Genomic DNA, 15357 nt, shown 5'->3' with positions numbered 1-15357 from the left:
TTTTAGCCTTTTGCGGAATCTCACTCCCTTCCACTTCACTCCTCTTAAATCTTCTCTCCACCACTCTCCAATCAAATGCACAAAATCTGGGTGAGTTAGCCACATATTCTCAAATCTAAAAGGCCATGGGCCAAAGGCTAATGTTTCAGGACCTAACTAGATAGGGCAATGATCAGAAATGACTCTAGGTAATGCTCTAGCCATTAGGTTCCTCCAATGACTCTCCCACTCTTCATTAAAGAGGAATCTATCTAATTTCGAACAAAAAGGGTTTTCTTGAAAATTAGACCAAGTAAAGTTGGCTTGTAAGAGAGGTAAATCTTTTAGACCACAATTACTAATAAATTCATTAAACTTTCTCATACTGGTAGTTACTGTTCTCTGGGGGTTGTTGGATTCATTACAGAACCTAATTGCATTAAAGTCCCCTCCAAGACACCAAGGACCCTACCATAAGCCCCATATTCCATACAATTCTTCTCACATCTCATTCCTCTCTCTATATGTGTTTGGCCCATAGACATTGGTTAAAACCCAAGTAAATCCATCCCTCACATTCCTGACCTTTAATGACACAAAAAATCTCTCTATTAGCTCCTCCATTGATTCTACAACATCCTCCCTCCATAGTGTTACTATACCTCCAGAGGCACCCCAAGAAGGGGTCGAGGTCCAGCAAACTCTTCTTGATCTCCATATACTTCTGACCCACCTTTTATCCATTTCTGCCAACTTGGTTTCTTATATCAATACTATGTCTTGTTTCTCTCTTCTTAGTAGGTCTTTAATAGCCCTTCTACTTCTCTTACTTCCCAATCCTCTCACATTCCAACTTATGATTTTCATTGAGTACTTTTCAAAAAACCCTTCCCAAGAGACTCTACCTACTGCAAATCTTTCTTCTTTCCCCTCTCCAGCTAAATTCAATGTCACCCTCAATATCTGAAATCCATTTTTCCACTTCTGATCTCTTTTTCTTTTTCCTTTTATTGTTACCCTCGAACTTCCTAGATGGTGCATTAACTTCAGCTACCCCTCCCCCTAACTCGGAACTTCTATAGAATTCCTTCTCTTGAGAAATTTCTGCTCTCTCCCTTTGGCCTAGTTCCTCCTCCTTCTCTTTGTATTCTTCCAACAATGCATAGATCATCTCCCATATTCTCTCTAATTTCTCTCTCTAGGAGCCGCTTCTTTCCCTCTCAGTTCTCTCTCAGACCCGCCATTCTCTCTTCTCTTTCCCCCGACTAGAACTTCCGCTCGGGATGCTGGAGTATCCTATCAACTTTAGCAATTGAACTATTCTTCCCGTGCTTTCCTTCTTCCGGTATTACATTACAGACCAAGGTGTTAGGATTTTTCCTTACCGACCTTGTATCCTGGTTTTCCTGAGCTACTGGACTGACTTCCCTTGCGAGTGCAGGCATCACCTGAACCTCAGATCTTGTCAGATGATCCAAATCATTCACATCGTCTTCTTCATCTTTTTAAGAAACATCTTCTTCTTTGTTTTCTTGAAAATGCACCTCTGTACCCCAACTGTCTTCATCAAAAACACTTCTCGTTCTGCTCAGGTCAATGCTCCCTAAGCTCACTGTATAGTCTGAATCGGTCTCACTAGCTTCGTCTTGCTCAGAGCATGCATGCTCCTTCCGCCCTTCAAGATCAATTCGCCCGAAGCTCCTTGGATTGCGTCTTTCTGGCGACAGTCTGCTTATCTTTTTTGCCGCGACCCAGTGTAGGGAGTTCCCTGAAATGGCGAACTTCTCTCTCCATGGTATTCGGCCTGTTGAGATCAACGAAGAAGAAGATAGATGGACTTTACCATCTATCGACTCTCCCCCCTTAGTCACATGACCTTTTTAAAAACATGTGATCCTCTTTGATGGGCTGATAATGTTCGGCCGATTTGGACTTTTAACGAAATGTTCCTTCTGTCCCGCCTTAGATAGGCCCCCAATGGTCGGCCCATTATAAACATTGTCCCTTCTATTATTATTTGGCCTAATTTTTAATAATTGGGGCCCACCACTTGGGGAAAGCCCATTCTCAATTATTTGGCCCGGATTGGGTAGAGATTGGGATTTGGGCCCTATTAATTTTAAAAGTCCCCAGCTTTTCAGCTCCCTTACTCTCTTCCCCCTTTCTCACCTTTTCTCAGTTAAACATGTGCATTTAATGAAGTAGCTTGGACGCCATGTGTTACTGCTAGTGCATATGTTCTGTCAGGTGTCTATCTCATGCCTTGTTGATCACCAGCAAAGCTTTTGGCTGCCCTCTTTTGTGTAACTGTGTCTACCTTGTAGGTTAGCCAACCCCTTACTGCCACGTAATGTTTCTTCTTCAACCTTACCATCTTCCTCCCTACGAGCTTCCTTCCACATTTCAGCTTCAATGGAGGAAGTCAACCAGACCGCCATGAACGCTCCTTCAACTCTCAGGTTCACTTTTCTGGGAATCTCCTTGGGCTTGACACCATCTAGTAAGATTGCTGCAAACCTTAGATCTCCCCAAACACACCCGCCAATCTTGCTCCACATAATGATGCAATGGCTTCTACTACTTCATCCTTCCACAGATGGAAAGGTAGACCCACCACGCGTACTTTAACTCCACCCATTACCGAGTATTCCTTCGAGTTTGATGAAGGAGACCACCTGTAAATGTTCATCGACCCCAGTTTATCTTGCAAGCACACGACCTCAACTTCTGTCTTATTGTCCAGAGGATCTAGCAAAGCTTTGCATCCATCAAAAGGAGTTAATACATATGTGGTCGTCATCCTCAGCTGTTTTGTGACCAACTCAGCAATCTCCTCCCAGTTTCTACCTGGTTTATCGACTTCAACTACAGTTTGTTGGACCACTCTCCTGTTGCTGCCGAAGTCAATATTGCTGCTTTGTTTCCATCTTGCACTAGGGTAGGGACCATTCTGTTGGGAGGCTCAAAGTTCACTCCTGTCTTCAGGACAACCTCTTTTGCCTTCTTCTCCACACCTTTTTCCTATTTCATCTTCATTCTAGATATAAAATCTCTCATGGCTTTGACTATTTCTATCCACCCTTGGCTCTTCCTTCCTTCTGGAAAGCAGACCATCTGCTTCCGGGCATTATCATACTGCTCTAATAGTGTTATGAAGAACCCTTTGTGGTTTTTCCTGCTTTCCACCACATATCTCCTTCCCACCTCTGTTATAAGTTCTTTCCAGCATCCGTCCTTTCCTTTTGCACATGCTGCAACTACAAAGTCTCTGAACCATTCTACCACATTCAGTCCTACCAACAGCACCGTAGCCAGCTTATCTTCCCTGATTTTCACGCTAATCTGCCCTCTGATTCTTAGTTCTTCCAGCAGAAAGTTCTTCGCCTCCACCTTGAGGTACTTTCTCCATCGTTTAGCCTCCACGAAGTTCATGGCTCCCAAGTTCATCTCTTGTACAACTAATGTTGGGAGATAACTACCTAATTGGAAGCCTTCCTATTGCTTTATATAGCAAACATTAAAAAAACAGATGCTTTATTATATTCATCATATACATATAAACCTGCTAATTTATGGCTTCATCACATCAATAATTCCTAATTAACTTTTTATTTCACATATATAGCCAAATACATCAGCAATTTTCGGTACATACATGCATGCTCAAATATTAATCCTGTATATATTTACTATATTGCCAAGAGAGAAGTCTATATATAGCTTACTCTATCCCAAGCCTCTTTTTGAGCTGCAATACAAATTCGTATATCTTGTGGTGGTGGGGAAGAGTCTCGTAGACACTTTCCCTCTCCATGTACCTTTTCCCCCAAGCCACTATCTTTGGGCACTCAGATTCAATGCTGAAGTTCCCACAGGTCTCAGTGGAGTAAAACCAGCTGTAGAAGGGAACAAGGCTCAGTTCCACAAAGCCAAAGGTCTCACCCCCGAAGTATGGCTTCTCTCCAAGCTATCCTTGTAAAACTTTCAGACTTCGTATAATCTCCTTCTTGGCTGTTTCTTCCTCCATATTCTGCTCATACAGTAGTACATCTGCATTATTAACAAAAGTGACTGGTCAATAACATCTCAGAAGTCAGATCCCACATCAGATAGAGTGAAATTATTTGATGAGCTTATCACAGAATCGGTTCCAATGAGATGGTAAAGTTGGTGTATACAGTAGCTGTATAATCCCAATGAGATGGTAAGTTGTATAATTCCAATGAGATTATACAGAGGGATTATACAATAGCTGTCTATGAAAACCTTGTATATTCCCACTGTAGTACTGTACTGTACAGAGGGATTATACAGTAGCTACTGTACAATGAGATTGTATAATCCCAACTTTACCATTGGGATTGTACAAGTTGAACCTTCTTTTTAAATGATCTTTTTGTATAATCCCTTTGTAGAGGTCTTCTTTGTACATGGGCTGATGTACTTTTGTTTGTTCTTCAATATAATACTTTACCTTCTTCAAAAAAATAATGAAAACCCTGTACAAGGTTTTTCCAAAGAATTCCACTATATATGGAACACACATACACTCTTACAGGGTATGGAACCATGTAAGAGTGTACTGTAGTATCCCCATAGAACCTGCCCCATGTTTCTTTCTAAGTATGTAAATGGTACCAAATACAACCTCTTATCAATCTCTCTGTTCTTCACTGCAGCATAGGAGTGTCACTCTAAGTAATTTTAATCTCTCTGCAGAATAAGAGTCTACTGTATAATCCCCCTACTAACACTAAATTATTTGAATCTCACTGCAGCATAAGAGTGTACTGTATAATCTCCCTGTATGGGACCCTGTAAGAGTGTACTGTAGTATCCCCAAAGAACCTGCCCCATGTTTCATTCAAATCTCTCTTTACCCAATGAACCATCTATTAGAAAGTTCCATCTATTTACCCAACGAGTTTTCTCAAGGTTGAAAAGGAACCCTTGAGGGTCCTGATTACCAGTTCTGCAGGCATGTTTTCCTTCGGGTAACCTATAGAATCACTTGATAAATGTTTGACAAAGTCAATCTGATTAGAATAGGAATGATACTGAATAATGATATCTGTCCTTATGCAGTGAATGCTTAGAATTGTCAAATCACCTCTTAATACATTGTGGTTTTTATTTGTACTTATGGAGCCTATCCTTACAATGCTTTGGGGTTTAATTTTGTTTACTGTAATCAATTCTGGAATTAAATTTTGGTAGTCAGTATCTTTTTGGTCTCATTTCATATATTCTTCCGATACATCATTAATTGAATACAGCATGAACTTAATCTTAACAAGTCTTAATATCCTCTGGACATTTGAAGATTTGGAATTTTAAACCCAATTACATGTTGTAGTTAGTCTATGTCAGACCAGAAAATAAATGACATACAGAACAATGCATGTTTGTCAACTGCATACCACATACTTTTAGGTCCTTCAGTTGTCCAAGTGAAATGGTAGTATGGATTGATTATAATTCTTAAAAGAACTAGCAAGCAAGTTATAACTTTTTTTCTTTTGAGAAAAGGTAAAGTATATTGTATTAGTGTCGAAAATTACATATCCTGTATAGTAAGAAGCTGCACAAATATAAACCCATTTACTAACCCTAAAAAAATCCACGCTCAAAAAATATCATCTTTATATACATTAGATGTTGGCATCCAGCCCTTTAGAACCTCTACTACATAATTAGTCACCCCTACCTCTGGCTTTGCTTTCTGCTTGAAAATCCAGCCATTTCTTTCAATTGGAATATCTATCTACATAAATCTTCCTTTTTTGGACATACCTGGAATCTTCCACCTTTTTAATAGCTTTACCGACCTTGGACCAGTTTAAATGAACTGAGTTTAAAAGTGACTTCATACTGTCGTAGGAAAACTACAGTGGATGAGTAGATGGTTTGAGGATTTAGTTTCTTGGCCACAAAGTAGACAGAGCAGGTCTGGAGTAATAAAGCCTATCTTTATCAGCATTTCCTTTGTGAGGTACTTCTCCCTTGTGACCATCCAAGAGAAAATTTTGAATTTTGAAGGGGCAGCAATTCCCCAAATGGTCTTATTCGATACAACAACATGAAGTTTGGCAAGATTTGGGTGTTGCAATCCAGAAATCATGTTAATCTCATTTACAAATTCACTCTTTCCTTGCTTTGATGTGGAAGAAAGGAGTAATGGCATACAAATTAAACCCAACTAATATTTTACCAAACATTGTATAGGCTGTTTAAGTAGTGTACCTTGTAAACAGATCCAAAACCACCTTCTCCAATCTTGTTTGCTGCATCACAGTTGTTGGTTGCAACTTTAATTTGTCTTAAGGTAAAGGAACTCATTTGCAGACCTAACCCTCTTAAATCTATACAAGGAGCCAGGTAAGAGAATGCTGATTATTGAAGAGTCACTCTGGTGCTTTGCATCTAGAGGACATACTCTGATTAATGCCAGAAGCCATAATTTTCAAATACATAAGGAAAGAAAAATAAACCAAGTTCTCTTGAGGGAAATTTTTTCATGTTTCTTTAAATTTATCAATTCCATATTATCTATAGTAAATTTAATACCAAGTGTCCATGAAATTGCAAGAGACCCAAATTGTTTATGCTAAAACTGGTATATGGGTTTGACATTTAACTTGGAACTACGTTTCCTACACATAGAATGCCTTTTTATATCATCATTCTTCAGTATCATCATTGTAGATAGCTTTTTGTTCCAATTTGCTTCATGACTTTTTCTCTATTGATAAAATGGTAAAAACTAAAATGCCCCTTTCCCCCAATTGGTGTTGCAGGTATAGAGGGAACAGGGTAGGTTTAGTGATAATGGTTTGGCAATTCATATTTTTCATTAGTGTTTTGGGAAAAAAGCTACATTATATTGACATTTCAAGGGTGGGGTTAAGGAGTGAACAAGTAGGTTTAGGAGTAACATTTAATGATCGATTTTCTTTCTCCAATGTTTATTTGAAATGTGTATACTTCTCATTTCGTAGTATCTCCCCTGTTTTGACTTCAATTGGTGTGCATAGAATGGTTTATGCAAGTTCATGGCCGAAATTTATAATCTGTATACTGGTCACATTTAAGGTGAATGGGATATATGTGTAGATTACTTATGTTAAATCTGCTTGTTTTGATCATAATTCATAATAATAAAAAAAAAGAACTTGAGTAGAATTAGGGTTTCCCTATTCAGGATGTATAAGTATGCATTATGTCTGCTAAAACCCATTAATTATATTCCTCGAAGGAAATACCCTTTGATTTTGATTTTATGTGAAAGAGATACTTTGTAAGGGTTAAACCCAATAACAGATATAAGCAGTCCCATCATCTTGGACTCTTAGTGGGTGATACCCATTAGTGGGCCCCACAATTGGTAGACAGGTCATAGGACCCATATACCATTGGGTACTTATGTATTTAAACTTATACATCTTAACAATGAGTCCCGTTAATCGGTAAAATGTGGGACTCACTATACTGATTTGGTGGTGGGTATGACCCACCTTAATATTTTAAACTTAAATATTTTGACAGTGGGCCCTGTTGACAGGTGGGACCCACTGGTTTGATTTGATAGTGGGCATGACCCATTTTAATGTTTTAAACTCAAATATTTGACAGTGTGACCCACTAGGTTGATTTGTTAGTGGGCATGACCCACTTTAAGATTTTAAACTTAAATATTTTAAAAGTGGGCCCCACTAGTTTGATTTGATAGTGGACATGACCCACTTTGAGGTTTAAACTTAAATATTTTGACAATGGGCCCCGCTAACATGTAGGATCCATTAGTTTGATTTGTTAGTGAGCATAACCCACTTTAAGACTTAAAACTTGAAGATTTTGATAGTAGGCCCCACTGACAGGCCATTAGATTGGTTTAATAGTGGGTATAGCCCACTTTAATGTTTTTATATTGAATATTTTAATAGTAAGCCCCACTAACATGTGAAATCCATTAGATTGATTTGATAGTGGGTGTGGCCCATTTTAATCGTTTTTATATTGAATATTTTAATAATGAGCCCATTAACAGGTGGGACTCACTAGGTTGATTTGATAATGGGTGTGACCCACTTGAATATTTTAAAATAAAAAAAATTCCATAATGAAACCTACCGCACCATTAATTTGGTAGTGGGACCTATTAAGCTGAAAGGGGACCCCATTGAATCATGTTATTTAAAACAGTAGATAGTCCTTTTTTTACTTTCTTTTCTTTTGACGTGGATAAGATCCACGGAATATGACAATGGGTCCCCCTAATTATGGGTGGGACCCATCAAAACAGAAGTATTTATATCTATTATAAGAGTGGAGTATATCCCCTGAGGTGGATGAAATCCACTGAATATTACACTAACTATTAAATCTTATTTGGGTTTATAGTGGATGGGACCCACCAAACCAGCAATTATAAATGTGGGTCTACTATGTTGATTTCAACAATGAGTGATGATCCCCAGTCAATTTATATTTAGCTTTGAATGTGGTGAACAGGATCCACCGATTGCAACATTGTGATCTACTGTTGCAAGGTTTTATATAAGATCCACATGACAGTGGGTCTCTCTGTAACATTTGACAGCAAATTATCAGTAGCAAGTGGCATTACAGGTGGTAAATCAGCACACCTATCCCTTTTTAAGTGGATAAAATCCATTAACAGTGGGATCCAGAAACATGTCTTTTATCCATTATATTGAATGTTCTTTTGAGATGCATAAGATCCACCGAACATAACAATAGTTAGTCTCCAAGTATTAATCTTTTTCAGAATATATATTGAAATAAGATGTTGAGTTCTAATAGAACTCGAGAGAGAAGATAAGATAAGATAAGGATTAATAATAGATATATTTTAAAGGAAAAAAAAAGATCTATACCTGTATCACTTAAATCAGTAGATCTGTAAGTTCTCTCCCTTATTTCCTCTCTTCTCTCCTTTTTCTTCTCTTTCTCTCTCTCTCTCTTTTTTTTCTTTCTCTCTTCTCTTCTATCTGTCGGTTCAATTTTCTTCTGCTCTCCCCCTTATATAGAGGGAGACAGTTATGGGGTAGGGAGGTTAGAGCAACCTCCCCACTGTGGTTGCTTAACTCCCTCCCATAACCAGAACAACTTAAATTTGAATTTATGTGGAGTGGGTCAGTTGTCAAATCTCCCCCCACCTCAAGCTTTATATTTATTTATATTATTTTTTTTACATCATATATTTTTAGTCCTAAACACTGCTGTAGCTAAGGGTGCAAGTAATAACTTTATTAATGCTTTTCTTTTATTTTCCTCTCTCCTTTCCTACCCTTCAATGGTGATAGGTAAAGAGATTGAACTCCTAGAGAATTTTTCCCTCTTTTTGGTTGTTACTATATTTTACCTTGAAGTTCACAATTCTTTGCAGTTTGTTTGGATGGTACTCCTCCAGCATACCATTTAGATAAAGGATTTGGCTCAGGAGTTAACAATTGACTGGTTTGCATTGGCTGGTTCATCCTTCAAAGAAGCCATGAAAATGGGTTCTGAAGTATATCAGAATTTGAAGGGTGTGATAAGAAAGAAGTATGGTCAAGATGCCATGAATGTTGGTAATGAAGTAGGCTTTGCTCCTAACATTCAGGAGAACAAGGTCTTGAGTTGCTCAATACAGCCATTGCTAAATCTGGTAACACAGTCCAGGTTGTTATTGGCATGGATGTTACTACTTCTGAATTTTATCGGAAGGACAAAACGTATGACCTAAACTTCAAGGAAGATAACAATAATGGGTCACAGAAGATCTCTGGAGATGCACTCAAGGATCTCTACAAATCATTTGTCTCTGAATACCCAATTGTATCCATTGATTATCCATTTGACCAAGTTGACTAGGAACACTACAACAAGCTAACATGTGAAATTGGAGAAAAAGTGCAGATTGTGGGAGATGATCTCTTGGTTACCAACCCAAAGAGGATTCAGAAAGCCGTCAAAGAGAAGGCATGCAATGCTTCTTCTCAACGTCAACCAAATTCGTACTGTGACCGAGATCATTGAGAAGTTAAAAACTTTTTAAATAGTATTGGCCTTCTAAAGGATGGATGCTTTAGAGGGTCATAATTGATCGATCATTTTAAGCAGGGCAGCATGTGTAATTGGCACATATATGCAACTCTGGGGTACCTGCTCTCAGTTCTCTCTCTCTTACAGTATGTCTTAAAACATAGCTCTGCTTTGTTCAATTTTATAAAATAACTAAAACAGTGTTCCCCAGTTTGAGTTTGATATAGCTCTGTGCAAGCCGAATATAAATCAAGCAAGTTACCGTAAATTTATAATTTCTTAGGTCTGAAGCTGGGTCAGGTTACTAGGCTTACACAGAATTGTAACAGATCCAATAACAATGTCAAATGACACAGAAGATAAAGGGTTACTGAGACTCAAATTAGAATCCGTGAATTTCACTAGATTTAACTATATTGAACTTTGGTTGTCAGATACTCCGAAGGTGGAACCCCCAATGCCTCTCACAGAAGGGCGTTTTGGCGTAGTTATAGACAATGATATTATTCAGCATCTCGACATATCACCAGTAATTAGCTCACTTTCATCAGGTAAGTAATCATCCGTTTGTGACTTCTGACTCTATAAGGCTTCAGACCAAGAATCTGAACTCTTTATGATCGCTGAAAACTGTTTTTACAACTTTACATATTTTAAACTCTTGTAATGGAATTTCCAAGAATTCCACATGGTGTCTTTGCAGAGCCAAAAGAGCTTCTTGAACGGAAAGTTGGTTTTACCATAAATTATACAAGAGAGGATCCATATGATCCTCGTGAACTATCTGAATTCCCAGATATAAGACTATGGTTTGTGAGGCTTGATGCTTCTTATCCATGGTTGCCTGTTGTATTGGACTGGTGAGCCGGAGAGCTTGCTCGCTATGCAGCCATGTTGGTTCCTCACAAGGTACTGAATTACTGATTAAGTCGATTAACTTGTTTGTTTGTTAGACAATCCATTAGATTCCTAAAGTCCCAGTTTCTTTTCGCAGATGAGCATGAGAATGGGTGTTGTATTCAACCCAGAGGCATTGGAATTGTTTGCAATGAAGAAAGCTTTTATTGTGTACTCTTGGTTGAAGCAACATAGAATTCCAAAGCCCAAGTTGAAGACAAGGGACATGGCTAGAATGCTTGGATTTGTTGTAGGGGATGAATTGTTTGATCTGATTGATGCACACCCCATTTCCCCATCATAAGCTGAGAATTTCTGTAGTTCCAATATGTGGGACCTTGCATGAATATCCAATTCCCAGCAAATTTGTGAAGCTCATAAGTACTGGCATTGAGGATATTGAATTTGAGAAACATCCACAAGATGCAACAAGAAAGTTAGAGTGGAAGGACAACAAAGAAGTGAATGCAATCCTTTTCAATAACAAGTATAATGTTTTGATGACTGCAGTATTGTATTGCTCTTCAAACTCCAAAAAAAAAAAAAAAAAAAAAAACAAAACAAAACAAATGAAGAATAGGTATCATTTTGTTTGACAGAGTATAATATAATTCAAAAAATTTTTCATTTATTCTATATAGTAGTTAACAAATATTTTTGTTCATTTCTAAATTTCCTTGTTTGCCAGAAAACTTTATTAAATTTCTCTCTATTAATCCAATGGTTGACATTATCATTATAACCTCCCACGTGCAACACACGTGCCCTTTTACTAATATATATATATACCTTGCTTACAGAACTAATCTCCAACCATAAGATAATTGTACTTTTCCAGGCTAGGTCAAGAAGAGAATTTTCCATGGAATGGCACCTTTCAAAAAAATCAATGTATTAGAGAAGAGACAGATGCACGAAGTGGTTGGATTCAGCATGGTAGTTTCGTTTAACAACGCTGGGTGGTAAGAAGACTCCGCACAGCACCTATCAATATCACACAGATCACTCTAAAAAGATGAAGAGAAAAGCAAAATTACTACTTTATCACAAATGAGCAGTGGATCAACAAATGGATCTTCTGTCTTTTGACATCAACAAAAACCAATAATCTGCTGAAGGGGTCAACATGTTGAACATAATAAATTAATAATAAGAATCCTGTTCAATCTCATAGTCAGCCATATTAATACTTCAAAGTTCAAACTCACACTTTATCTGCCAAATAATTACATTACCATCACATGGTCAGTGTTACATGCATATTGTTAGTACTAGCAACAGTTTAACCAAATTTTGTTTCAGTTCTGAAATTGAACTGTTGTTATCAAGTGATTTTGCAACTCCAAGTAGATAGATGAAGCCACATACTCTAAGAAGTTCAGTTAAAACACCTTTTGCCAAATCAGGGCCAGCACAGTAGAAGCGTATGACAAAATGCACACACAATAAAAGATTTGAAGAAACAACTGATTTGAGCAGATCTCTGTTCAATTATCATTAAACCAGTAATGCATACATCAAGGAAACAGTGTCCTACGTATTTATGTATACATTGTATTGTCACGTACAATACAAAGGGTTCACAATGCCAGCCAAACTTGATTGTACACGAAAACTGCAATAATTCTGCTCCTGACCTTGGTTGAAATAAACATCCAACGTGAACAATTCATGAACACACTTTTGGCAGGTCAGAAAACTGTCAATTTAGACCAGCCAGTGATATAACACCTATTGCACTGCTTATTCTGATTGAGAGGAATAGCAAATAAAGCACTATGAGGCCCACACCCAACAACCTGCTAGGGCGCATGTCATTCCGAGGTAAAACAATGAGTGCCCAGATAAGTCCTGACATGAGAAACCCCATTGTATAAAACAAACTACTATCTTGGGGAACCAAGTAAGATGCAGGCCTCTGTGACCAGGCTCCAAGCAGCATTGAGATCCCCAAACCAACAAGTGTGTTGAACATGGGCCCTGCATAGCATCCTGACAAAGCAATCTGCACACCATCCCCACCATTCATTGCCAGTGCAACATTTGACATCAAATCACCCATTGAATTGCCCCAGGCCAACACAGTTAATCCAAGTATTGATGGGTTGATTCCTAGAATTACACCAAATGCCACTAAGAGGGCAACAAGTTCATTGGCAACAATGTAGAACCAAATGATACTCATAACAAAACCCCCCAAAACCCATGGAAATAAGAACTTGCGGGGTGGCTGATCAGATTGGGTGAAGAGAAAGGCAAGAATACCAAGTGTACCACCCACCAGAAAACCTATGACACAAGCAATTTTTCTGCTTTGAGAATCCAAATTATCTTGAGTATTCCACAGAAATGCCAGAAGCATGGGAGCCAATGAGGCACTGGAGACTGCATAAACTTTGGACCATCGTTGCTCCTCAACTATTGGAATTGTCAACCTTCTTGGGAGTGTTAAGGGCATCTCCAACAGAGAAAATATTTTAGAACAGGAAATAAGTGACCGGTCATCAATATCAGTTACTTCATCAGTCCATCCCCACAAAAGCCTTGGGCTATCTAACTCACTAATCTTCAATGTCTGATTTGAATAAATTGCCACATTTGAAGCCCACATCCACTGTGGTAAGGTATTTTGAAGGTGTGGTGGATCACTCTCAGATTCTATGTCAAGTAGTGAGCTGTAAATAGATTCATCTTCCTCACTTCCTGTGGAAAAGATACTTTCTCTGACTGGAAGCAATGGCGTCACAGCATCCAACCTTAACCTCCGGGCATGTTTCCTCAAGACCTCATTCGCAGCAACAGAGAAAGCATAAGCAATATAGACCGAGACAAAGGCAACTGCTCCACCAACGCTCACTTTCCCAATTATCAAAATTTGTGAAAGTGATATTAGGGTGAGGATGAAAAAACTAACATCTCTGATAAAGCATTTCCTATCAATTTGAACCCTCTTCTCTGCAACACAAAGCGAGACAGTCCCAACAACAACACAAGTAACGAAAACAGCTCCACCCAAAACACTATTGAGACCCACCTCACCTACATCCGTGCCCACAAAAGCGGCAATGCTAGCAAATACATCAGGAGCTCCATTTCCAAGAGGAAGTAGAGAAACACCAGCAACCGTTGGGTGAAGCTTCAACAAAATTGAGAGCTTTTCCAAGGAACAACAAAAATAGTCAGCTGCAGTATTACCTAACATATAGAATAAAGCAAGAAGCCATGTGCCCAAGACGGCATACCCCAAGATCCTAAAGTTCTGACAGTCGCAGTAGAAGAACATAATGTAATTAAAGAATCCATCTAATGCGCACTGCGGTTGAGATTTCACGTACTCACATTGGCTGGCGTAACCCTTGTGTTCCAATAATCCACTGCAAACTGATGGATTGCCTACCGTCAAATTATTCTGGACTTCACCATCAGTACCGACCAGATAATTCGACGAATTAAGACCAATTTCAACGATTCTCCTGTGAATCACCTCTGAATGACCCTTTCGGTCATAAAAATCGCCTCTCGAGCTCCACTGAGGAGGAAGAGTAGAAGGCAACTGCCTGAGGAAAGGATTCCTCAGAATATCTTCGCGATTGTAGAAGAAGAAAAAGACCACCAGAGTACAGAGCAAATTAAAAATTCCACGAAATCGACGGCGCCTCGTTCGATAAAAATTGTTCGGCTCTGCCATTCCCCTCTTTCTTGGGGCCTGCCGCCCTAAAAATCTGATATTATTCAGGGAGACATGAATTCGAAAAATCCAGAAATCTAACCTCAAAAATCTCAATTGCCAAACTGGTAGGCGTTCAACAGAATCTGGATATTGTTTCTATTCACGCACGACGAAACCCAGACTTTTGATTCAATAGGAAACAATATAAGGATAAAAAGCAATGTTTTTTTTTTTAGGTAAGAAGGATAAAAGGCAATCTCAAATTACCGATAGAAGAGATTATCTTAACATGGAATAGGATAATCAGAAATAGATCATGAATTCGAGGAAAGCTTATAGTTTACAGGCGAAAGAAGAGTTTTCCGAAGACGGATTAAGGTATCGAGAGGGTCCCTGAAGGAGATAGCTGAAGCTCCCATGAAATAAGCTGCTAATTCTTCCCCTCTCCTCCCTCACCCGGCGGCCATATTGTATCGTCTATTCGACTTCCGTCGGTTGAAAGGACATTTTCGAAACAATTTCGTATAAAGGTGTAACCGTGAAACTTGTAAGGAGGTGTTTGGTATCATGGCCGTTTCCGGTGTTTTCTTGAAGAAATTGAAACACCACGTCACATTGGAAACGATCACAAAACACCATATTTCTTGTTTGATAACGTAGGATTCAATGTCACATCACATGGTTGTTTCAAGAAACGCCTTACTGTTGCTTAAAACACCTTTTGGAGCGGTTGTGAGTTGTAAGACTTCCCATGTGTTGCCATT

The 15357-nt window shown here is 38.7% G+C and overlaps 1 protein-coding gene and 2 pseudogenes across 3 annotated transcripts; 2 read left to right on the top strand and 1 right to left on the bottom strand.

Moving 5' to 3' along the window:
• Window positions 1–819: 819 nt before the first annotated feature.
• On the top strand, window positions 820–11554 carry LOC104607216 (protein CHLORORESPIRATORY REDUCTION 6, chloroplastic-like; annotated as a pseudogene). The gene is made up of 4 exons (XR_016084008.1): window positions 820–10172; window positions 10461–10577; window positions 10730–10935; window positions 11021–11554. The product of XR_016084008.1 is annotated as a protein CHLORORESPIRATORY REDUCTION 6, chloroplastic-like (transcript).
• Window positions 9500–10020, top strand: LOC104607143 (enolase 2-like). The gene is made up of 3 exons (XM_088900435.1): window positions 9500–9613; window positions 9664–9819; window positions 9901–10020. Exons 1-3 carry the CDS (start codon window positions 9500–9502, stop codon window positions 10018–10020), a joined length of 390 nt encoding a protein of 129 aa, XP_088756561.1.
• An 822-nt stretch (window positions 11555–12376) lies between the features above and the next one.
• Window positions 12377–14611, bottom strand: LOC104607142 (cation/calcium exchanger 4 pseudogene; annotated as a pseudogene). Its single transcript, XR_016084007.1, has one exon. The product of XR_016084007.1 is annotated as a cation/calcium exchanger 4 pseudogene (transcript).
• Between the last annotated feature and the right edge of the window lie 746 nt (window positions 14612–15357).

Source organism: Nelumbo nucifera, chromosome 3 (genome assembly GCF_055504915.1).
Source record: "Nelumbo nucifera cultivar China Antique chromosome 3, China Antique-T2T, whole genome shotgun sequence".
Lineage (NCBI taxonomy): Eukaryota > Viridiplantae > Streptophyta > Magnoliopsida > Proteales > Nelumbonaceae > Nelumbo > Nelumbo nucifera.
The sequence above is the reverse complement of the archived record's forward strand: the minus strand, read 5'-3'. Positions and strand labels throughout refer to the sequence as shown.

Bases quoted from the DNA above. Each gene is read 5' to 3' on its own strand.
- LOC104607143 (XM_088900435.1), top strand. From the start codon at position 9,500: ATGGGTTCTGAAGTATATCAGAATTTGAAGGGTGTGATAAGAAAGAAG. The intron at 9,614-9,663 runs GTCTTGAGTTGC...AACACAGTCCAG, and splicing joins CTAACATTCAGGAGAACAAG to GTTGTTATTGGCATGGATGT. The intron at 9,820-9,900 runs GTATCCATTGAT...GAAAAAGTGCAG, and splicing joins TTGTCTCTGAATACCCAATT to ATTGTGGGAGATGATCTCTT.